The following is a 25,178-nucleotide window of genomic DNA, read 5'->3' on the forward strand; positions in this document are numbered from 1 at the left end:
GATGGTTTATTTTCAGAGTAGAAGGGGATTTCATTCAAAGATCAGTTTACACAGAGACCAGAAGCCATACTCCTTTTAAGATCCTCACAACATAGTAAGTGCCACACTTCATTCACATCAAACTGAGGAGACGTACAACCCATCTTTCAGCCAAGGCTGGAAGCCATTTGATGAATACATACATCACTCACAAACACTATCGTGTCAAGTACATTTGTGCTTCCCTTATATTTTTGGTCTTTCAAATCACAGTTTGTGGCAATAGAGCGCAAGGAATAGTCTCAACATAAATGCACAATTCCCAATTTTACAGTACAGCGTAAGTGTAAATGTGGCAGCAGTTTGCAGATTTGTTGGTAAACTTTATTAATTTTTTTTATGAAGAGCGTTTAAAAAGAATCTATCAGGAGCCAGATTCTTCTTTGTTATACGTGGGCCATGTCCACACGATGGGTGCTGTAGAGGCACAGGTTCAGCACCACAGCTGTGTCACAGTCGGGGAGATGCCTCCTGCAGTGACAGAAGGGGTTTTTTCGCTCACTGCAGGAATGCCGCCTCCCCGAGGAATGGTTGCTGGATCAACGGAAGCATTCTTCTGTCAACCTAGCTGTGTGTAGGGATTAAGTTGGCAGAGCTACAGCGCTGAGGGGCAGGAATTTTTCACACCTTTGACAGACATAGCTATAAAAACAAGGAGGAGTCCGGTGGCACCTTAAAGACTAATAGATTTATTTGGGCATAAGCTTTCGTGGGTAAAAAACCCACTTCCTCAGGTTTTTTACCCACAAAAGCTTATGCCCAAATAAGTCTGTTAGTCTTTAAGGTGCCACCAGACTTCTCGTTGGTTTTGTGGATACAGACTAAGCCGGCTACCCCTCTGATACTCAACATAACTATGTCAACCTAACTTTTAGGTGTATATCAGGCTTTGGTACAAAAAAGGTGAGTAACTCCATTTTGACTTCCATGGAGTTATTTTGCATTGGCACCCATATAGAAGTATAATTGGGTCCAGACTGTGGGCATTTACAACTAAAGACATTATGTGAAAGGAGGCCACGTGGATTTTGGGCCATGTATGGTTCTTGCATCTTCTCTGACTTTGTGGGGTGAGTTGGTTAAGGATATGGAGTAACTCTGGTACAAACTGATGTAGCTTTACCACCACCTCCTTGGACAGCTACTATTGATGGGCAACACCTTCTGAAGACATTTATACTATTGTATATATTCAGTTGTAAAAAGTCACCCAGATAGGTGCTTTAATGAAACTGAAATAAAGCAATCCAAAGTGACCCCAGTGAAATCCATGGAGTTACTCTGGGTTTACATCACTGAAACTGAGATTAGAGTCCGACTCCCTAATAGCAAAATGATGAAATCTCTATTTTTGGAAAGCACATGACTATGCCATAACCTCAGTTAGGACTTGCAGAATTGGATTTTTATTTGATTGTTTGTAATTTTGGTGGATAATATCCATGTTTGTTTTTAAGCATTTTTATCTATTTACATTTTCACAGTAGTGGGATATTATGGGGTAGTGCAGATAATTATTTAATGACAGTAGACACAGATTCAAGAAGAAAAGCTTTTTTTATTAAAATACAAATTGTCAACATCACGTCAAAATATATAGAGTTTGATTTAAGGATATTACTTTAAGTTCTCAAGCAGCATATTTGTTATGTTGCCACTCTGTACATTTTAGTTTTTAATCAATGGAAATATTTGTCGGTTTGTGTGCGTACAGTGAAGTTTGTTTACCAATTAAATCTAATCCTTCCAAGCCTAACTTTAGTATTTCTAATGGTTTCCTTTAAAAATCCTTTGAGATTTTTTTCTTTGCCCATTTTTAGGTACCGTAGTGAGAAGATGACCATGAGCTACACGGAGTACCTTGCCCATCGACAGCATCATCACTTCCAAAATGGCATTGGGCACCCCCTTCCACCATACAACCATTATTCCTGACACTGAGCCACATGACCAGTCACTGGACCTCTCTGCAGACCTCTTCCCAGGAGACCCCGCCCCTTCCTGGTCTAGCTATCTCTATTACTGTACCATTTTATGATGATAGTTTCCGTTGCCATGTTGACGCTTCTCCTTGGTTGGAGAAGTTCATCGTGGCAACGGGTGAGAAAACTGCATTATTACGAAGTTCCCATAATTCTTTTTTATTGAGTCACTGCGGGGGTTTTTTTGCAGCATATATAACCCTTGTGTTTTTTTATAAAATTTGAAATTATTCTACATTAACATTGAATAATATCAATCAAGGTTTTCTGTGACTGTGGATGGAAGGAAGACTTTAATGTTTAAGGGTTACAATTAGGGATATCCTTTTTTAGAGTAAGACATTTGTTGCTGTTGCATTAATAGTTGTAACAGGGAATGAAACATATCAGAGATTCAGGTTTTAAGTATACATTCCCACCACTGTAGTAAAAGCTCTTTACTTCATGTAGTTAAATACATGAGCTTCAGATCTAGTACTTACAGACAGAATTTGAAGGGCAATATTTCAGATGAAGAGAAGCTGTTGTACCTAGCATAAGAGGCACTGATGATAGGAAGTATTTCAGGATCGGTTGGTCTAATTGATTACAGACTTAAAGTGCCTGATCCAGCAGGGTACTAAGTGCCCTCAACTCATATTCCATTATGTGGGAATCGAGGGTATTCTGCCCTTCTCAGGATCAGACACCAAAACAGTGTTTGTAATGCAAAGAAGAGACGTCGTTCTGATGTTCTCAAATTAGAAGTCACTTTTGTTTTAATAATGGTTGGTGAAGAGGCAATGTTATATTAGGAAGAAATGGATTTAGATTTTTGTGCCTTTTGTATAGGACATAAATATAGTTACATAAAAATCATAGGAAGAATATTAAAAGCACCAGATAGCTTAGCAAACCACGCTCAATTCTCTACTGATCTAGTGTCAATTATGTTTTAAACTTGGGTTCTTTTGAGCAAGCAAATTGTGAAAGAATTTCTCTTCTCTCCTCATCATATTCTTTCTTTTTAGTTGTGGGTTTCCTAAGTTGTATTAGGTCATGATTAGCCAGATAACAATTAACTGTTGTTTTAAAAAACAGTGTGGGTGTTGGAGAAAGAGCACAGGACAAATATGCCATGATTTCAGATGGCTTCATCTCTTACAGGAGCAGTCCTGGAGAGTTGTAAGTACTGTGAAATAGTTCTGGTAACATTTCTGCACTAAGAAGAGGTAGAAATTCATTTAGTGTATTGATCAGAATTTTTTGTTGTTGTTACAGCTGTAGGAACGGAGATGGGATTTATAAAAGGTATGTGTGGTAGAGTAGCAAGACCTGAACATTTTGGGGCCTATTCTCTCCTTGCTTCGTGTGGCTGTAGAACTCCCACTAACACCAGGAGTAGTTTATTGCCTCTTCAAGGGGATAATATACCCCATGCATCATAGAAAAAGACCCTCTACGTGCGGATGTGTAAAATACATTAAGCAGAAATCCCCAAATATTTCAAATAATGGATGTGTGCGTGTGAAACAAAATATATATTCTAAACAGATCAGAGAAAAAAGACGGCGCTAATAATACGTTTGCTGTAGCAAATGGCAGGCGGCTAGTGGATCATGCTAAAACTTTTATATTTTAAAAGGTAATTGGGTAAATTGTTACTGCTCACCTGTAATATGAGGCAGGTTTTGCTGGTTAGTTTTAAGATAGAAGGTCTTTGGTATTCCTTCATCCACAGCATTTGATGTCCAAACACTTTCAGTTGTAATGCCTTAATTTATAAGCAAACAAAAGGGCCTGAAAATTCAGTAGCCAAGAGAGATGCAAAGTGGACACTGCAAAAATCAATAGATGTTTATATAGAGGATATTTTGGAGGATTCTTTTGTCTTGTTTCTACTTGGGGAACATTTTAAAGTGGATTAGCTTTTAAGTGGAAACTGTAAACAAGTGGCTACTTGATTGAAAGGTTTTTTTCTTGCCCTTATAGGGAAACTGAGCACAAGCTGAATAATATTGTCTGCTGCAAAAAAAAAAAAAAAAGGTCATTTACCCCATCTTTACCCATCATCTCGTTACACCGTGCTCATGCTTCTGTATGAGCTCATTGTTAGAAGTTTTTTAAAAAAAGATTATATATAAAAATATATATGTATTTAAAGGTGCTAATCAACCTTGAGCAGGTCACGTGACTGGTCATGCGGACTCTAAAATCATATCAGATTTTTTAAAAATCCTCAATATATGCAGATGTTATACAGAATTTCTTACCAGTGTAATAATGATATACTGATGAAATAAACAATCCTGCAGGTTTTGAAGGACAAGGTCAGCAATACTTCCCATCATGGCTTGGGGGGAAAAAAAAGGATAGTTTTGTCTCCTTTTTGTACACAGCATAATGCACAATGAATTTTTGTCTATCTTTCAGTAGCTGTTGCTTAAAAAGAATAGTTCTAAGAGTGTTATACAAATTGTAAAGGTGTGCTTTAAAATCAATTAATGCCCAGGCCCTTCTGGACCAGTGTCTTGTGTCATTCATTAAAAAACTGTTACAGATATATGGGTCAATCAGTCAGTTTTATAGGAGATATGTAGAAATACACTGGTTTTCCATGCTTAGAATAATCAAATCTATCTACTATGTTTCTGGGGCACCTATCTCCTCGATATGTAAGTGCTGAGAATGCTGTTTATTCTGTTTCTTATATACTTATGGGTATATTTGAATAAACTTGCATGTATTTCACTCAGACATGCCCTGGGACAGAATAGGTCTGTTTTTCTAAACCTGATCAAGAATAGTGTGTGAAATCAGTTTCATGAATGTTCTTATTTAACTACACTAATAGCCTTTTAGATATAGCTCAGTGGAAATATTTTTATGTTGGGTATTTTCACTGTTTTTTTTAAGTTAACATTTTAGCTTCCGAGAAACACTAATCAGTTTGCTTTATTCCATTTTAAAAGGCTTTAACTGTCACTTTAAAGTCTCTTCCTCAGATCCATGTGCTATTATCTGAGTTAGACAGCAAGCCCCTCTAAGTGTTGCTCAGTCATGCTTCAAGTGGCCTTCCTTCTGGCCCAGATTGTGCTATCGCACTGACTTCCCCTACCCCACCTCCACCACAGTGCTAGACACAGTAGGTGGAGAGCACAGTAGTGAGTTTGGACCTGGTGTACGAAGTTCATCAGGGCAATTGATGTGGCACACCCTGACATTTGTATATGGACCTCTTTACTTGTCTTCAAATGTGCGGGTTTTTCAAACTCTTGCCTGGAGTAGGTTACATCTCTTGTGTGTGTTAGATCGAACCAAAGAAGCCTCCAGCCATGCACACATGCTGCTCCTAAAGCCTGCCTTCCAGTCCTTACAAAATCCCTGCAGGGTTAAAGGGTAACTTTTTTATTTTTGTACAGTTTCTAACTGATTTTTGCTAGTGATGTTAATGGAATTAAGTTTATTTGAGGAGTCTGAGTACCTCCTTCATTTAAATAAACTGGTGACTTTCCTTTTATGTTAAAAATAAATATAGAAACCCAAAGTGTGCCTCTCAGATTTAAGGGTTTCTGGTTACATTTTTTCTTATGACCAGCAATGATTCTTTATATACAAAGATACGTTCTCCTTGTTTTTTATTACTGTTAAAGAAAAAATAAAAACCTCTTTCTTTGCTCTGGATCCAGTAACTGCGCTGGTACATAAACGCACTGAGAAGACAAACTTTTGTAACAACTTATGACTGTTTTTGTATATCAAAGTTGATTCTTTTCAAAATATTTGGATCTAGTTTCTAAGTTATTTTAGTGTTTTATATGTTATGAAAAAAATTACTTTGAATTGTTCACCAGCATAATGAGTTATCTTGAATGCAATGGTGACACATTACGGGCTTTGAGCTACCTGGAGTAGCTTACAGGGCCCCTATTTTTCCTTCCTTATTAGTAACTTGATTATTGATTACAATAATATCACAGATTACCTGAACCCCCTTCCATTATAACTAGATCCTCCCTTCCAACATTTAATTGCTATTAGTGTGAAGAAACTGTTGAAATGGGCATTTTAATATGAGTATGGCTTAAAAAAGGTAAAAATGAGGAAAAAAACAAAAAAAATATAGAAGGTTATCTGTGGGTCTGTGAGATATGGCTGTGGAAAGATATTGTAGTAGTTTTAACACTATTGTTCTTACCTTTTAAATCATTTACCCAATAAAATAAGGAAAAAGAATCACCATTTCCTGTTTTCATGTTTCTTTGCTAAATTGTGTGGCCAGCTCAGTTACTTTTTTGAACATTTGAGAGTTCCAAAAAGGAATTTGGATTTTAATGATGTATTTGGAGGTACATTTTGTTCTAAATGAAGTCAGTCTGTTCATTTTCCCAGCTAGAGCAATAAATTGGGCATGAACCACTTGGTATTTCTGTGGCAAAGAGAAATTGACAATCTAACTGAGAAGTGATGTCACCTGCCTAATATGTAACACTTCAGTTCCTTCAGAGCTCGATTTACTGAGTGTATGCCCCTTCCATTGATTTCAGTGACTTTTAAATCAAATCCACGAGGGAGGGGTCTGGTCTTTTATATAGAGCCTTCTTGTTGCAAAACCAGTCATACTGGTACAACTGCTGCTATCATTTATATAGTACATATTGGGGAGATGTGACAAAACAGTATAAAACTCAGGAAATGAATACACAGAGTATTGAGTATGTAACAAACACCATAAATCCCACCTAAAGTAGAATTGTAGGCCTGGAAGGGACCATAGTAGGTCATCTAGTCCAGACCCCTGCACTCATGGCAGGACTAAGTATTATCTACACCAGGGGTCAGCAACCTATGGCACATCTGCCAAAGATGGCACAGGAGCAGATTTTTAATGGCATGCTCAGCCTGCTGCCGAACCCAGGCCGGGACCCCACCAGGCAGCAGCGTGCCCTTAAAAATCCTGCCCGCCCCTGCCAGCTGCTGCTGCAGAGCAGGCAAGCTCCCTCCTTCCCTCAGCATGCTGGGTTCCTGCCCCTCCTCCTCTCCCTCCCTGCTGCCAATCAGCTGATGGCCCTTGTGCAGAAGGGGGAGAACCAGAGCCACAGTGCTCTGGGGAGGAGAGGGAGACGAGGTGGGGAGAGGTCCTTGGGGAAGGAGCATGGAATCAGGGCATATCCCCTACAGCCGCCTACTGTGAGCTGCTCAGGGCAGGGGGCTGGGAGCGACCCCAGCCCTCTGACCTGACCCCTGTACCCCCCCACAACCCCAGCCCTGACTCCAGCACACACCCCCTGCCCTTACTCTTGCACCCCCCCCACCCCATGTCCTGACCCTTGCACTCCCCACATTCCTACCCTGAGCACCAAACAGGAGCTCCTGCACCCACATTCCCACCTGCACCCCTCGTACCAAATGGGAGCTGCCAAGGTAAGCACTCCACACCCAAACCTTCTGCCCTAACCCTGAGCCCCCTCCCCCATTCTAGCTCCTAGCCAGACCCTACACCCTAGCCCTGTGCTCAGTGCACTCCCACCCTCAGCTCAGTGTAGAGAGAGAGGAAGAGAATGGGCTAGAACCAGGGAGAAGGTAGGTACGTACCCACTCTGCGTGGGCAGGGCCAGGATCCCAGACTGGCAGCAGGCTGAGCGGGGCCAGCAGCCGGGACCCTGGCTGGCAGGAGCCAGCGGAGAGAACCCCAGACCGGCAGTGGGCTGAGCCAGCCAGGGTCCTGGCCGCAGGCCCCACTCAGCCTGAGCGGACCAGCGGCGTAAGATCAGCATTTTAATTTTAAATGAAGCTTCTTAAACATTTTGAAAACCTTGTTTACATATGACAATAGTTTAGTTATATAATATATAGATTTATAGAGACACACCTTCTAAAAAACATTAAACAAGGGCACACGAACCCTTCAATTAAAAGTGAATAAATGAAGACTCAGCACACGACTTCTGATAGGTTGCTGACCCCTGAGGGTCTAGATAGTGATCAGTGTACATTCATTCTCTTTCCCCACATCATTTCAAAAGAGATGACTTGCAGTGTTACTAGTCTTGCTTAAGTCCTCAACTGGTTTGTTTCACATTGTGCTAGTACAGAGTACAACTTTGATCACATTCCACAGCAAGGGTGAGTGTATGTAAAAATTCCAGCTACCCTGTAAATTTAATTCCTTTCATTTATACAGTTCATGTAAAAATGATGCTGCCCCTCCTATGTAGCAGATGGGATTTGGCAGTTGTGGGGAGACTATGCATTTCTTTCCGCAAAATCCTTGACCCCAAATTTGGGTGACTAAAATTAGGAACCAAATCCATTGAGAACAGTGTGCTCAGAATCCTTGCCAATCGGATCACTCTTACAGAGGTGTCTTCTGTGGATTTAGGTGCCCAAATGTGAAAATTTGGGCTCGTTTGTGTAGCTTTTGCATGTATGTCAATAGGTGGCTTTGTAAAGACAAGCTATTGGGCTAGACGTCTACACTAATACCCCAGAGGATGTTCCCCTCACTGTACTCCATACAGACGCTCCCCGGGTTACACAAGAGCTGACTTACGCAAATTTGCACTTACGTAAAAAGTTCCGTAAGCTAGAAATAGGAGTCTTTGGGGCTTTTTGCCTAACATTCAGGTATACGTTTCCGATTTATGCAAAATTCGAGCTACGCAAGGCTTTCCAGAACAGAACGATTATGTAAGTCAGGGAGCATCTGTATATTGTGGGATTCAATTTTCTTGATGGTTTAAGGTTTCTCCCCCTTTTTGGAGATTGTCTACTTCCCACTTGTAGTGCTCAGAGCACCAGCTGCCCACAAGGCAGAAAGTAAAATTTACATATTCTGTAATTTTTCCTTCTAAGTGGACTCCAAGAGACTCCATCCAAAGTGTCCAATTTTGCATTAAATTCCAGTTGAAGAGGAACTCTCAATCCTTCCTTTTTTCCCCTCCCTGAGTATTCCTTCAGAGAGGGTCAAATCTTGGGATTCACTCAAATTGGGATCTGACTTTGCCACAAGTCTTCTTTCCACTCTGTCTAAAAAAGTAAGTAGATACAGTCTCCTGCCTGGCAATACTAATATTTTATGTTTAATAATCAGAATGTATAGTTTGTCTTCTAAGTTTGGGGAGTTACAGGTCTCTGAACAGCACCACCTGTTGGCTGTACATTGTACAGCTAGAGAGTTTTAAAACAAAGACGCTTCTTGCACTTGGAAGACTAGGAGAAATGACCCAGTTGTAATGGATCACAGAACATGGTGCCAACTTCAGAGAATGAAAAATTAGATAAGTAAATTTTACCTTTTTGACATCACTGTAGTACTTTCAAAATTGTGACTAATAGCATCAAGCAGCAAATCTGTTTTTAATACTTTATTTCTATGAAGGATAAATCTACAGTCTGAACTGTACCTTAAAACTGTTTAATAATCCTTTCCCCGACTCCTAGCAGTTTTACATCTTGACATTCTGCGTGAAAGCTTTGGAGGTACCCTTTAGCTGGAAAAAAAAAAAGTTTCTTAGAAATTTCCTCTCTGGTGGCGGGCATGGGTGTGTCTTGGGGAAGTAATGGAGTGATAGTGATCTGGGCACAGGCAGTTTGGGGAAAGTAGTCATTAGACTGGTAAAAAAGCCTTTACACATTCACTTCATCACTAATACACAGAAATTGACTTGTTTTGATTGCTGTTGCTAAAGTAAAAAAATCACTCAATGCATGCAGAATACTAAGCATTTTCCTCTCGTTCTGCCATCCATATATAGGTAATGCTCTGGCAATCAATCCCATCCTTAACATACCCGACTAAAGCTTCCATCTTGGCATTTATCAGATTTTGTCACCTGTATAAAGGCATGTTTACAAAGTAGTAGTAGTGAAATATGTATGCTTTTCTATTCTGCAATATTCAAGTAGAGAGCCACTCTCCTTTTCCCCATGGTAATATTCCCAAATGGAGCATGGTGCATTCCCAAAGTGTGATGGATTCATGGGTGGCTATACCTACCAATGAAAAAATCCCCATACCTTGATCACTGCTCCAGTCTATGAATCAACTTTCTTTTCAAAAAATCTGTGGTACTGTGAGCTAAGGCTACGGTTCTTGGGTGACAGATTTAATAGCAAATGTTTATCAATTTTAAACAAATATAAACAATACAATTGATTGACAATTATAGCTATGTCACCTATTGGTAGGGAACAATTTGATTAAATTTAGCCCCTTGTCCGAGTTATTATTCAGACTTCTAGCTTAGTAAATTAGTTTGCCTCTCATTCACAGAGGTAGAAATCTACTCTGGTGGCTTGAGCTGTGCTTTCAAGTTATTAGCGCCAATGGTTTCAGTCTTCACACATTGTGACTGGTCATCCCAAGACATAGTATTGATTCTGCTCCTTGATTGGATGAAACCCACAGCTCATGGCCTCTATATACTGTTTAATATATATGTGCACGATTTGTCACTTTCCTTTTCCATGAACACCATTTGCAAGTTATATGGTAGCCTGTCATAATGATACTGTTCATGGGATTGAAGTAAAGATGTTAAACAGCTTTTGCAATCAAACCACTGCTGGTCTGAAGTGTAGTTGATCACAGCACTCATGAAGTGTGGGGATTTTTTTAAATAAAAACCTGCTAATTAGGGCTCGATGTCATCTGTAATGACAAACTAAAAGTTAGGACTTACCTATCCACTGCAGTTGAGCAGCAGTGCCAAAATGTGCAAATATTGCAGAATAAAAGGTCCAAAAGATTGTTTTAGGTTGAAACCTGTGCATATTCTGTTCCATACCTTGTAATTCTTCTGAGACTATTGTGAAATATTGGCATGACAGTACAGAAAATTAGGAAGAATGCTCTGCCACTTCAATGGAGAGGGTGTTGAGGTAGGCAGAGTGTAACTAACAAGACATGTACAAAGTTTTCAAAAGCATTTTCTTCATGGGTGAAGATTTGAAAGTAATCTCCTGCCACCTGTACCTTCTACCCACCACTTGTGGGTAGGGGAGGTTTAAACAGTGAATAGAGAAGGAGTACTTATGTACCTTAGGTGTGGTTTCATCTCTCCTTTGTGCTCTAGTGTAGGAAGGGATGTAGTGGAAGATGTTCAATTTTCTTGGCTATGATTGGTTATAATCAGGCAACAAGATTGTTCAGGTAGGCTCAGGACCTGGCATAGCTAAAATGATGACAAAACTGCTCCCACACACAGTAGAAGGTATTTATTCCTTTAATTAAAGATTTAACAACTAATTGCCCAATGAGCAGGATCTCAGTTAGGGACCAACAAAAACAGACCAAAATACAAAAAACCAAGTACACAAATATACCCCTTATCTGCAAATGTTACCTGATAACCAAGTCTTAGCACATTAAAAAGGTTACAAAATTTAGAACACTTTTACAAATTACTTTGAACTAACAGCAGAGGTGGCAGCTGAGTGCCCACACTGGTCCCTGTCTCTGCCCAGGATAATATGATGGTTGGAACCAAGGGTGGGATAAGTTTCCAAAGACAGCTTTGTGCCTCAGCTCAGTGCATGTAACAATTCCAGATTCCTGGCAGAGCATGGCTGGCAACAGCGTTGTGGGTGCACTCACCACTCTACTTGCCGCATTGAGAGAACTATGACTCAGAATAAATGCAAAAATAAAAAAGGTATAAAATTGACCCTCAAGAAAAATAAAGCCATTTTAAAAACAGCTCGGCTTTAACTAAACAACGCTAAGCAGAAAAACAGAGTTACAGCAATATCACCTTGAGCACAAGGTCACAAAAGAACTGTTTGTTATGGATCTCGTCACTAATTAGCATAAAACACAGAAAGTAGTTGTGTTTGTCTTTACAAACATACCTGCAGCATTTCTGCTTACAGACTAATACCAGATGCTTACCTTGTTAAAACTAGGACGACTAACTTTCCCAATGTATGCTGCAGCTCTCCTTTATCCCCCGTCTTTTAAAATAAAATTGTGAAAAGTTCACCTAGTAAAACGACAAATGCAATTGGAAATAACTGCAACAAGAAAAAATGCACATCTATATTTTTCTCCTCACGTAGTTACAAATGCCTAGGAAACCAATGCCTGTGATTTATAGACGAGACTTGGGACACAGAATCAAGTACTTAACTGCAAATAGCCGTTTCTGAGAGGGAAAGACACTTAGGTTTTTACAAAACATTCAGTTATCAAATATACAGAAATATCAAAACCCTGATTGAGGCTACAGAGAGAGGGGAATATATCTACACTGAGGTACTCTAAAACCATAAAGTGCACAACTGAACTGACTGCTCATGTCTCCCAGCTTCAGCAAAGCGCTCTGCCTACAAGCGGCATTTGTCAAGCACTAAGAAGTCAAACTAATACCACGTCTAGGGTGTATTTGGGGGCTATGGCCTTACATCCATTTATTTATATGTATATTGGACATGTTCAGAAAATTTTTTTTCTTCTGAACATGACTAAGAGCTGTTAATCTCCAGTTTATGAGAGAAACAAGATGCAAATTTATCTTTGGTTTTTAAAGTCCAATGCGCTTAAGCAGAAGATGGACAAAAATAGATCAATGGTAAAACACTGCAGAGGTGTGTCTAAACCTTTGAAAAATAGCACTAGCTGTGTCTTCAGACTACAGAAAGCCTTGGCACCAGAATCCATTACCATGCACTGACTGCTGCCCAGCATTACATGGGGGCAGAAGAGTTACCATCTTTAGTTCATGCTTCTCAGCCTGAGCATAAACAAACTGTGTGATAAGTAAACAAGTTAACTGTAGCTACTAACAGCTCCTCCTGTAGAGTAGAGAGGAGATAAGGGCAGAGTTTGGTGTGCTCAGAAAGGCCACCTCCATTGATCAGAGCACCATGTTGCTAAATAGTTGGAGCTAGCTTTTAAAGACACAATTTTACCCTCAACATACACAAAGTTCTCCACTGATGGGGAGACACTCCCAAAATAAGGATGCACTTGATAAAGAGAGTTCGCTTTAGTTTGGGATTGACTCCATTGGCACAAAGCCTAGCCAGTCACATCTGTCAGGGATGGTCTATTAGCCCTGCCTCAGTGCAGGAGACTGGATTAAATGACCTAGGGAGATCCCTTCCTGTCCCTCACTTCTATGAGTCTGTCTCTCCTTTCTAGGCTTCCCTCTCCCGCTCCTGTTTTATTAAAATAAACTACAATATTCAGGCTCCCACCTGACATGTCATCTGCTTAAAAATGGAAAAACAATAATATTAAAGACCACAAATTATTTTCCTGTCGCTGGAGTTCTGAATACAATGGAGAATAACCTTCTCCGGGTGAAATGTTAGCTATCAGCACCATGAGTGATTTTTCCCTGGTAGTGCGGATGACTTGTCACACATGAACTAGTGGAAGACAAAGTGATCTGTCTCAGGCAGCTCAGATGGCCAGAGGCAAGCTATCCCTTCCACACTGACTAGTCACTCACCTTGTGCTTTCCTCTCCTTTTCACGCTTCCTGGCCACCTGGCTTCACCTGGCTTCATTTCCAGTATAAACAGAAGCCAACCAAGGAGCATCATCTCTATTGTAAGTGCTTGTAAAACCCACCCATTCAATAGGAGAAAAATAAATCTTCCACCATAGAAGTGATGTAACCCTCCCGTAGGATGTTTTAAGAAGTTGCCAAGCTTCTGAGTAGCCCACTATCATCCAAACCAACATCCTACGAATGGAACAATCCCCACCTTTCTGCTGCACCTTACAGACTGTGTCTGTCGTAAGAGATCAGCTGAGGAATGAGAGTCAGATTTTAGGTACTGCTTTAGGGGCTTCCCCGACTTTAAACTAAATAGTCTCAAAGTTGCCATTCCTGCTCCTACATTTTTAAACCAGCCAAAAGAGCTAGAAATTATTCACTTAAAGTAAATACCCTGCCATGGAGGTGGTACCCCTTGAGCCACACATTGGAAATTCCCCATTAGCCTCATTATTTGATCTTTGGAGGCTAGTAGTGGCCTAAAAGAGCTGTGGCCGTACTTATTAGAATGCCCTGAAGCACACAGCTGTAGGCAGGAAATGCTGTATTTTCAAAAATACTACGTGGCTTTATACCTGGGAGGCTGCTGCTGTTCTGAATGGAGCTGTCAAAATCTGTCAGTAGCCACAACATTTTAAAAACATGGGTTAGAAAAAGGCAAGAATCAAAAAACTTAAATCCAAGCAATAGTGCCGGTGTTGAAAGATGGGCCAACTGCATCCCTTGGCAACACCAATGGTCTCTTTCTAAATGCACTTCATTGTAGTTACAGCAGCGGTGTCTGGCCCAGGGCATTTTGCTAAGGGACTGCTAGCTAGATAAATAAACCAAAATAAACATCATACAAGCTTAGGGGATAGGAGGAAGTGCTGTATGATTTAGCTCAGCTGTTCCTATGAGAGAACATATATTCAAGTAGGGGGAACTGCTTAATATCTAGCAATATGAACACCTTTGTTAACACGGGTGCTTTCCCCCCACTCCTGCAAATGATTCAGCAAGATGTGCTTATTTTACATACAGGAGTAGCAGTGAGGCTGTTCTGATGAGTGAAGTTAAACGTGCTTAAGTGGTTGCAGGATCAGGGCCTGAGAGCCACACTGTAAACAGATATTCATTGTGAGTATCAGGGGCTTAGCTCTCAAAGGCGAACTCCTGCTGGAGACTGAAGATAGGGAGCATTTTGTTGGTCTGGGTAACAGGAATTTTAATTGATCACAACTGTGCAATGAGTAAATCTGCCTTTTTATCAAATTATGGCAGCATAGGTTATTCATCATATTTAATATATGCCACCAGGCACAGAGTGTGTCCAGAAAAGGGTTTACGAATTAGAATACCGATTGATAGGATACTCCTGAATGCAGCTGTAAATATATATATTTAATTAAATGGAGTGAAACTATTTAGAGAAGTCATTTGTGTTCCCTCTCCCCCATCAAAATCTGCCTTTGTGAAAATAAAAAACAATGCAAGTTTGTAACTTTGATAATTTTTCTAGGCAATGAGCTCTCTCCTTGAGGTATAAATGGCTGTATCTTAACTTCAGAACATGATCGCAGGGCAACTCAGCTGAAGGGAGAGGTATGGTGGCTCTGTATACTATTACAGCTATGGCAATGCAACACAAGCAATCTAAAAATCACTTTTTGCAGCCAATTCCTGTGATGCAGCTCTGAAATACAACCAACATGAACTCAGATTTCAAAAATTAAAAGGAACACTGCCAAGATTTCCCCCTTTCCACTTGTCTGTACAGTATAATGTCTTAATACTGAACATTGTTAAAACTGAAGTAAATGGACACACTGAATTTGCTTTTCCCCTGGTTGTTCTTTCTGAATCTCTGCATGCAGTTTTTGCAATAAGTTTAGTTAAATCAGTGCAGTGCCCTACTGTGGAGGCAGTTATACCAGTATACAGGTGTTTCTAGCAGTACAGCTTGTTATACTAGCAAATGAAACAAGCTATGCTGGTATACGTACCTTTACTCTGATATAACTGCCACCAGACTAGAATTGCACTGATTTAGTTTAAATCACTGCATACGGTGTACAGACCCTTAGAGAGAGAAACCAGAATAGCAGTTTCTCTTTGTTTCCCTACATACTGAACTAATGTCTGTTCAATACAGAACACAGGGCAGGAATTTTTTAAAAGCATGAAATAAAATTTGAAATTCTTCATGTAGGGTTTTGTAACTTGTTTTCTCAGTCTAAACCAGGTTGACAGTGTCCCTTTAATTCATATTTCTTTCTGTTCAGGGGCAACTTGAAGGATGAGATGAAACATCACCCATCACAATTTACAGCCTGCTTGATTTTTTAAAACAATTGTTTCAACCTGATGGTTTTTCATGCATTCAAATCAGAGCAACCTCAGAGCTGGTACTATGCTGGGCTCAAACCACACAGGTGAAGATCCACAGCCACTGAGAAAGAACAGTCCAATCTAAAAAATAAATTAAAAATATTTTGAATTTTTTTTTTGTTCCCCATTATCTTCAACCAGCTTAAAGTAGTGCAATAGAACCTCACTAATTCACACGAATAACTGGGAGACCTCTGGCATATTGCTTCACCAACTTGCAAAATTCAAATAACGAAAGTTAAGCCAGGATGATGCATTGCAAACTGTTTGCTTGGTTCACTTTCGGTTAGAGTAGTAATTCAGCTTTTTCTTATACTTTATAATGCAATCAGTAAATGTACTGAAGGATACACAGCAAACAATAATGAAGTCTTGATAAGGGGACTGTACTGCCACTCTCCTTGCTGGGATGCAGGCAGAGCCTGCCATTTTCTGGGGTAATTATATAGTGTGGTTAGGAAGGTTCCATTGTAATCTGCATAAAATATGTAAGAAACACCAACTTCTCCCAGAATAAGGCCACTAATTTTGCCATTGGCTACGGGCAGTGAAAAACAGTAGTTGAAAGAAAAAAATCCTCACTCTATCGTAGAGATCTTTTGAGGCAAGAAACATTGATGGGGGGAGGGAGGGGAAGGAGACACAACACACTAACACACTGTCCTTTCATTCTCCTCTTTCTTCTCCAATATGAATACAGGTACCTCCGCTTCCTGTAAGTGCTACTCCCCAGGGAGAAATTTCAGTCTATTTTCTTAGATGGGAGTCTAAGCAAATCCACACTATATTTAAAGACAGGGGCAGCACTGTAGAATAATATTACAAGTTTTCCATGAGCCATAGTCATGATAGTCTGATGTCCAGATGCCCAGATTCGATACCAGGGCCCATAGAAAGGATCTGAGATGGCTGGGCATAACATGTTGTTCAAATTCACTTCCGTGACCTGGGGAAAGGGACAACAACAAGTTTATAAAATCAATCTTATATTGTGCTGTATTGACACAGAAACCTAAAATGGGGATTTCTTAACTCCCCTAAAAATCAAAGTAATCAAGTTAATATGTTGGCAACTCTCACTCACCTAAAGAAAAGGAGTACTTGTGGCACCTTAGAGACTAACCAATTTATTTGAGCGTGAGCTTTCGTGAGCTACAGCTCACTTCATCGGATGCACTCACTCACCTATTTATTCAGTACACGGTCAGATTTTCAGAAGTAAGGCAAGCAGTTGTGCACTTAATGTGTATGCAACTGCATGTCTAATTTAGGCATAGTAAAATGTGTTTGTGTGAATAAGTAGCCATTAGCATGTGCAATTGCCCAATTTGAGCACATAATTGCCCCAGCACTTAAACACTTTGAAACTTTGGCCCAAATGTTTACTTTATGAGTAGTCACTTACCAGTCCCAGAATCTGTAAGATGCTAAAATGATAGACAAACATCATCCCAGTGGATAACAGAGCCCACCAGAAATTGGAAAGTGGCTCTGCTGTGTAGATACCTTCCAAAAAAAGAAAAGAGAAAAGAAAAGAGAAAAGAAAAGAGAAAAGAAGTATTAATATTTAACTGAATTACTATGATTCCACCTAGTAACTAACTTTCATGATTGTGAATACTTGAGACACCCTTGTTTTTCACCTGAAATATTATCTTTTCCCTTCTTCTGATCCAGTGTTTGGGGCTAGATGTATTTTAATTTTAGCATTAAACACTATACAAGACATTAACTCTCACTAATCCTGCTTGTTTTCCACTGAAACAAACAGGGAGTGTTAATTTTACTCCATAAATATACAGTCTGATTTTCAGAGGTGCTTCAGTCAAGATATTCAAGTATTATACCCATCGGAAGCAGGTGTTATCACTTTGCACAGCTCATTCTGCAGAGTGAATATGTATGCAAGTACTTACAAAACTCTCTCACTGATGTTCAAGGAGGAACAATTCTCCTAAATCAACCCTGCACACCTAAATTGTAGCATTCCTTCCAGCAGGTTTGGATTTTGAGCTGGCAGCTACCAAATCCTGGTGACCAACCTTCCCTTGGATGGCCCAGAGGAAGGAAGGATTTATGGTGGGGTCCCATCCCCTTGGTTCACATTTTATTAGGACTTGTTCTCACCTGAAGCCAAAGATTGGTGCTGCAGTTCAGTTCCTCTGTCAACTCTACAGTTACATTTTATTTGTCCCTTTTGAGCCTATGGTCACTCTTTCCCTAGAGGTCAGCATCTGTCATCTCAGTAAGTCCAGCAGAGCTGGCAAGAGAGGTGTGTTCTCCTGTCAGAAACTGTTTCTAACCCTCAACAGACAAAGAAGCTCTTCGAACCACCTGGGGTCGATATTCTCAGGATTTAGGGTCTTCCTCATCCATCAATCAGGAAATTGCCTTCCAAAGCTTTTTCCCTTTCAAATTCACCCAGGAGAGATTTTAGCATATTTGGATGCAGTTAGAGTCCTTAACTTCTGTTTACACAGAACTCATTTCTTCAGACTACTAGCCTCCTTATTTGTGGCCTGGGAGGGTCTCTGAATAGATTGCCACGGACTGAGTGGGTAGGGGCTCCATGGAGGAGCTGTGTATGGCCAGCACCGGGTAATCCTTCCATACCTCTCCATGGTGTTATTGGCAAGCAGGGACAGAGCGCTGGAAGTAAACAAAGGCCTCTCCTTCCCATGCTGGGGATTCAGTGGGAGCAGAAAGGAAATTTTCCTGTGTGTAAGTGGGGTTTCTTTGACAAAGCATTCTACAATCCAGAATGCCCCCGTCCCCAGGACAGACACAAAGCAGAAGCTGCAAGGCTGGCCGTGTTATGTGATCGTGCCTTGTCTGCCACAGTGAACAGGATCACAATGAGAGTGAACAAAAGATGAAGAGACACACACACACACCCCAATTTCTACATCATTAGAATGGTGTATTCTTAAAAATATCCTGGTGCTGGTGAGAAGTTCCAAAATGGAACTGGAGTTCTACATTTATGGTCTCACTCACGCTACAGCTGCTTGGGCTGAACCTGTGTAACTGTTCCCTATGCCACACCATTAATTTTCCTGTTCTGAAAGACCACTTTGACAGGCATGGCCGTGGGATGAGCATCAGTCAATGCCACAATACTTCAGACTGTCGCTTTTTGATGCATCAACCAGGAACTGGACTACAACCAACTCAGTTCACATAAGCTAAACAGCCATTAGGTAATGGGCTAGGCTGAAAACCGATGACCTTGAAGTGAAAGGCTCACTGTCCCCATTATCAAACTCCTGCACCTTTCTAATATGCTTCCGAGTCCAATAAACTATTATTTTGCTGCACATGTAACCTATTTTCCAAGGTCATAATCCACATAATCAAACTGATACAAACTTCTGCTCAAGGTATACAGATAGATTACAGGCCGATTACTGCGTATTGCTGAAGGTCAGTGATCACAGATCAAGCCACATGAGATATTGTTACAGCAGAAGACAACCTGTGATGGAGTCAAAAAGTGTTTCAACCAGATCTGTTTGTGAGATGGGCAGAATATTAACAGGAAATCATTTTCTAGCATCGGTTCTACAGACGTTAGGTCATTCTTGTAGCTGTTCTATCTGTGCTGGACCTCACCAAATTTGTAAAGAATTTAAGTTTTCCCAAGAATAGACATATTATAGATTTGGCAAGAACCAGTCTCCGGGGACACAATTACTGTACAATAGTTCAATGTCCTGTGTTAACGGGGTATTAATCGAACAGGTAAAAAGGGTTCTACCACAGGGGCCAACTGTAAAACAAGCTGGAACCAACTGGCTTCACAGCCTCAGCCAAGGGTGATTACAAAAGATGTCTGATAGCCAGCAGAAAGTGCCAGGCTGGAAGTTCACTGCTCTCACAACAACATTAGATGGCAGCAGATAGCTGCAAACTGATAAATAGCAAAAAGAAAAGGAGGACTTGTGGCACCTTAGCGACTAACAAATTTATTTGAGCATAAGCTTTCATGAGCTTCACTTCATCGGATGCATTCAGTGGAAAATACAGTGGGGAGATTTATGTACACAGAGAACATGAAACAATGGGTGTTACCATACACACTGTAACGAGCGTGATCACTTAGCAGCGAGCCAGAACAATGCCACAGATATGGTAGAGGTGGAGAAGACTTACTACACTGAGCCATTCCCGTTGCAGGACACAGTCCCAATGGAGGATAAACCCATACAAAATACTCCAGAAATTAATCACTAAAAGGGAGCCTCCAAGAGACACACTTAGGCAATGCCTCAAAGCAAAACAAATATGGAATTACATGGGCTAAAGTATATATGATAAGGCTACAAAATCTCCAGTGAGATCAATTCCAGTGAGATCAAAACACAAGACGGAAACATCAGAAACTTGGAAATATCTCGAGTCCCAAGGTGGAAGTACAGCAGAGTTTGGTTTAGCTTCTTATGTACTACGTAGAATATATGCGAATAAAACATCTTGTTTTCCATTCTCTAGTGCACTAATTAGAAGTCTGTAACATTCAGGAGAGTGAATTTGTGTGGGGGGGTGGAGGGTGAGAAAACCTGGATTTGTGCTGGAAATGGCCCACCTGTTGATCACTTTAGATAAGCTATTACCAGCAGGACAGTGGGGTGGGAGGAGGTATTGTTTCATGGATTTCTGTGTGTATATAAAGTCTGCTGCAGTTTCCACGGTAAACATCTGATGAAGTGAGCTGTAGCTCACGAAAGCTCATGCTCAAATAAATTGGTTAGTCTCTAAGGTGCCACAAGTACTCCTTTTCTTTTTGCGAATACAGACTAACACGGCTGTTCCTCTGAAATCTGATTCCCAATTTTATGACTCATTGAGACATTACATAAATTAACGTTAATCCTGTGCAGTAACTGGAATTCTTCAGGATGTACGTCCCTGTTGTGCTCCACTTCAGATGTGCATGCATCCCATGCACCTTTAATCAGTGATTTTCGTTAGCAGCGCCCATTCAGCCTACACACGTGCCCTGCACTTCCTTCTCCACCGCAAAGTCCCACAGAGGAAACCCCGAAGCAGAGAGGAAGGAGGGCTGGCAGTGGAGCACCCATTAAGGGGCACATCTTGAAGAACTCATTGCACAGGGTGAGTAACCTCTCCTTCTTGAGCAGCACCACAGAGGTAGAAAGAGATCTTGTAGAATGGAGGTTGTATATTGGTAGATTGATAACAGGAAGTGATACAATCAGAAATCCACCTAGAGAGTCTCCGGATGGAGATTGTATACCTTTTATATATCCATCAGCAATGGACACGAATGGTGTGGGAGATTTCCTAATTCAGGCAGAAGGCTAATACCCTCCTGACAGTGTGTGTGTGTAAACCCGCATCCCCCCCGGTCTGCTGTGGTTTGCGGGGGAAAATAAACTAGCAGCTAACAAACTAGACAATGCAAGCTTGGCCAACTGAAGCGGACACGCTGAATTCTCTGTTTCAAGCCCAGGCAGTTGACAAGGAACTGAGGGTGGTTTGCCTGCACAGCCCTATATAGCCTTGACAGGGGGCACAAGGACAAGTAGGGTGCACGTGTGGGCTGAATGGGTTCTGCTACCGAAAATCTCTGATCGAAGGCACATGAGCACCAGAAGGAGAGCACCCATAGGGACACTACTTGAAGAACTAAAGTACCTTGTTAGGAGGAGCTATCCCTGATTATTATCAAGCTATCCCTGATTCACCAATACCTTGCACTAGATTTTCTCCAAAGCTTCACAGTTAAACAACATGCTTTACACAGACTGATTCATAATCACCTGGGGAGCTAGTTCTACAAGAGAAACCTTCCCTGTTCATTAAGAACAGCAGTTCTCCCCAGGTACTCCATGCTTGGAGGCATCCAAGATGACGATATTCATAGGCAGAAGTTTAAATCGTTTTGTTTTCTTCAAGTTTTCAAATTAAAAACAAAAACAAAAAACTCCTGCAATCAAGTGCATTTTAATCACAAACCTTGGTCAAAAAGGTAAGAAAACATAATCAAGTGTCTTAGTGAAGTCACAAGGTGGCAAAGATGTCTGTTAGGAAGAGAACATGTTTGGATGATGCACACTTGTAAGCTCTTTGGAGCATTAAATGTCTTTTGGTTCTGTGTTTGCACAGCACCTAGCACAATGGGGTGCTGGGCCATACCCAGGGCTTCTTGAGGCACTACCTCAAAACAAATAATAAACAGCAATAATAATACTGGTGTGCTAATGGCAGGTAAAGCAAAGTGTTGTCTTAGAAGAACTGGAGACATAATGAAACAGGTTGTGCTTAATTAGTTAACTACAACCTATCAGATATCAGTACGGTAATATGGCTCAGACTGATGGCAGGCCTACCTCCTTTCCGCAGCAGATAGATGGGCACAACATAGAGCATCACATGCTGGATGTAATAAATTTCCACCTCAAAGGGAAGCTGAGGAAATAAGGAAAACATTAATAAGCATTTTTCATGATTAACAAAGCACCTTTTGTGAGCACAAACTATGTTGCAAACTATCCATACACAGCATAGGGATCATTTCTTTTCTGGCTCCACCAAAATGCAGACACTTGCAGGCTAGAAGGCAAAAGCAATTATAACAAGAGTAACATCACTGCTTAGCAGGTTAGGTCAGGAAGGGAAGAATACCTTTTCCTAGTGAAATCATGGAGAAAGTTAGGAAGACAATGCAATGATCTGTGTTGGAAGTCCCTGTAATAAACAAACCACCTTTATTTACTTGGCATCTCATTAACCTGGGACAGTGGTTCAACACTAACTCAGAGAGTGTTACAGAGTGGTGTTAAAAATCAACCATCCCTACCTGAGCTAAATCATTGTGTGGTATTTCTGACCAAATTCCAACTGAATTGTCAGCCATCACATCCTAAAGCCACACTGCAAATCCTTGCAATTACATTGTTTTGCCATTTACCTGTGTTAATGAAGAGGTGGCAAATGTATTAACCCTTGGCACTGGCAGTCTAGATTTTCCAATAGCAAATACAAAAACAAAACAGCGTAATACTTGCAGGCAGGCAACCCTGACAAGGACAGGCAGGGAGAAAGACAAAAGAGGAACTAGCTGAGCCAGTTTTCTGCTCTTCCTCAGTAAATTGCTTCTGTCCAATTACCAGCAGTGTAAGGTACAAAACCTCAATGCTATTCAAAGATAAGGAAGTAAAACTCACCGCAAGGAATGACAGAGCACAGACAAAAAAACCCACAACCAAATTGTAAGTCTGTCCAAAAAAAGTGAAGGAAAGGCCCACTTTATAGACAAGATATTTTAGAATACATAGAAAAAATAAAACTGTACCCTCCTAGAGAGCCACTATACTTGTAAACTTCAAACCACCAGATTTGGGTAAAATACAGCAACTATGCATTAATGCGCAATTGTGCCAGCCTGCTCTTAAAAATCAACAAAATTCACAGGGAGAAGCACAAGTCTGAATCTTAACATTGCTTGAGAGATGTGGAAAGGAAATTCCCAGCACTTCAAATTCAAAATTTGTGGGAGGAAGACAGAGAGGAGTTGGACTCAAATACCAGGATCCATAACAGCCTCCATAGTTACGAGTTCTGGTTCACTTCCAAGGTCAAATATACCTGTTTTTCTGCTCTAGTTCAGGTGTGAAAATTGGACAATAATTTACCACATTTTAGGCTGAAATCTCACAAGAACAGCTCAGCAAAATGTATACCATCCAACGCAAACCCAGTCATTGGCCTTGGCTCAATCTCAGACCCAAACCATAACCTAATGCTAATCCAGATCCAAACCCCGCTGTTGTGGGCCCATCTGTTTTAGTAAACAGAGTAACTGGTAGAAAGGGGAAGCCTTCCCTGAAACACAGCTCGCCCTGACATGGCATTGTGCAGCATAACAATTTCTAAGTCATCCAGTGCCAATGCATTAAACACAGAGTTATGGATTCACTAAAGAGGGATAAGTGAAGAGAGAGGCTGGCCTGAGAATGAAACTGTTTAAAATAAGAGTTCACAGCAGCAGGGAGACAGGATAGGAATCTATTGGCAAAAATCTTATTTGCACAAAATATTTTCTTTTAATCATACTCCAGCGTAAGAATCTCCTTAAATAGGCAACTCTGCTAGCCCTGATTCACAATGGCTGACTATGCTCAGCCCTACCAGTGTCCTGACTGCAAACTCCAGGATGTTCATCCAACTGTTAGGGAAGTGAATTATAAACATTCCGTACAAATTATTTTTTTAAAACAGATTGTTCAAATATTCTGTAATAAAAATATTAAACAATAGAGCAATATTCTGCAAAGGGAAAGCATTGCAAGAACCCTTGGAAGTTTTCTGAATCCTAAGCCTTTCTTCTCTCTTCTGGGTTATTTCCTGAAAGACACTGCTGTAAGGGGAGCAAATCAGAGATCAATCAACTTGAAAGGAGCTTAAAATGGCTTTAGCAAATGGAAAAGGATTTGTAGCTCTGCCACTTGGACAGCCTGAGAATCAGAAATAATAGTTCCAGATAAAACATGCAACATTTGCTCCTGCTGAGAAGCCTTCTCCATCCATTGTCTGTGGTTTCATAAGGACTTTTGCACTAGTTGAGTCAACGTGAGGGTCAGTTATACAAACTCCATACTCAGGACACACTTGAGAGCAGAGGACAGTTTGTTTTGTTGCAACAGTGTTGACAGTTTTTATTGTGTTAAACAAAATGACATTTTCATGCCATGAAAGATTGTTTGTTCTAAGGTCTGACTAGTTATACAAGAGCATTTCCTGGTGTGGAGTAGACAACACTGACTTCCTTTCTACACAGTAAGGCATTTAAATGCCAAAAAACAGACTCACACTGTACAGCCAGGCTACAACAATGAGAAAGAACAAAACAAACAGGAGAGGAATTGTAAAGCTGTACAGAACTGACTCACCCCACTGCTAGGATTTAGCAAGTGTTTGCTTTGGGTGTGTTGCCTGCTCCATGAAACACTTAGGCATTTGTATGTGCACCAAGAACTAAGATGGTGACACACTTACTAGTGCCTAGTAAGTGCAGAGAGCACAGAATGGGTTACCTGCCAATCCAGGATTTAAGGAATTCTGCAGGTAACCTCTATTCACAACAGAATATTTACCGTGCCCATTTTATAACTCAAAGGGAAGGCAGCACTGCTGAGGTGTCCTGCCCACAAACTGAGACGGGTGATGAACACTCTTTGCTTGAGTTACTTTGGCTCTGAAATGTGAACATGAACATAAAGCATGGTAAGCAACTGCAAGCCAAAGGTCCAAGGTCCCTAAACCCAGACCTAACAAGC

General features: G+C 40.7%; 2 protein-coding genes across 8 annotated transcripts in view; one reads left to right on the forward strand and one right to left on the reverse strand.

Annotated features, from left to right (window-relative positions):
- The window catches only part of AMMECR1 (AMMECR nuclear protein 1), a 184,435-nt gene that overhangs the window by 148,403 nt on the left and 10,854 nt on the right, over positions 1-25,178 (forward strand). Inside the window, exon 9 of one of the 4 annotated variants that reach the window (XR_012160967.2) lies at positions 1,860-1,946. The exons of 1 other annotated variant lie outside the window; for it this stretch is intronic. Coding sequence is in view for 2 of the 3 variants with exons in the window: in XM_073361201.2 (XP_073217302.2) it covers positions 1,860-1,974 (115 nt within the window). In the remaining variant the exon portion in view is untranslated. Of the gene's footprint in view, positions 1-1,859; positions 6,827-25,178 lie in introns of those variants that run through there. 2 more of the 4 variants (XM_073361201.2, XM_078854250.1) reach the window with 2 other exon arrangements.
- Positions 11,212-25,178, reverse strand: part of TMEM164 (transmembrane protein 164) — an 85,017-nt gene continuing 71,050 nt past the window's right edge. For all 4 annotated transcript variants that reach the window (XM_073361207.2, XM_073361206.2, XM_073361209.2 and 1 more), the window contains 3 exons: positions 22,230-22,308; positions 17,282-17,382; positions 11,212-16,822 (listed from right to left, as the gene is read on the reverse strand). In XM_073361207.2, coding sequence (XP_073217308.1) covers positions 16,619-16,822; positions 17,282-17,382; positions 22,230-22,308 — 384 coding nt within the window. In that variant the 3' untranslated portion in view covers positions 11,212-16,618. The remainder of the gene's footprint in view (positions 16,823-17,281; positions 17,383-22,229; positions 22,309-25,178) is intronic.

Source organism: Lepidochelys kempii, chromosome 9, assembly GCF_965140285.1.
Source record: "Lepidochelys kempii isolate rLepKem1 chromosome 9, rLepKem1.hap1, whole genome shotgun sequence".
NCBI classification, from domain to species: Eukaryota; Metazoa; Chordata; order Testudines; family Cheloniidae; genus Lepidochelys; species Lepidochelys kempii.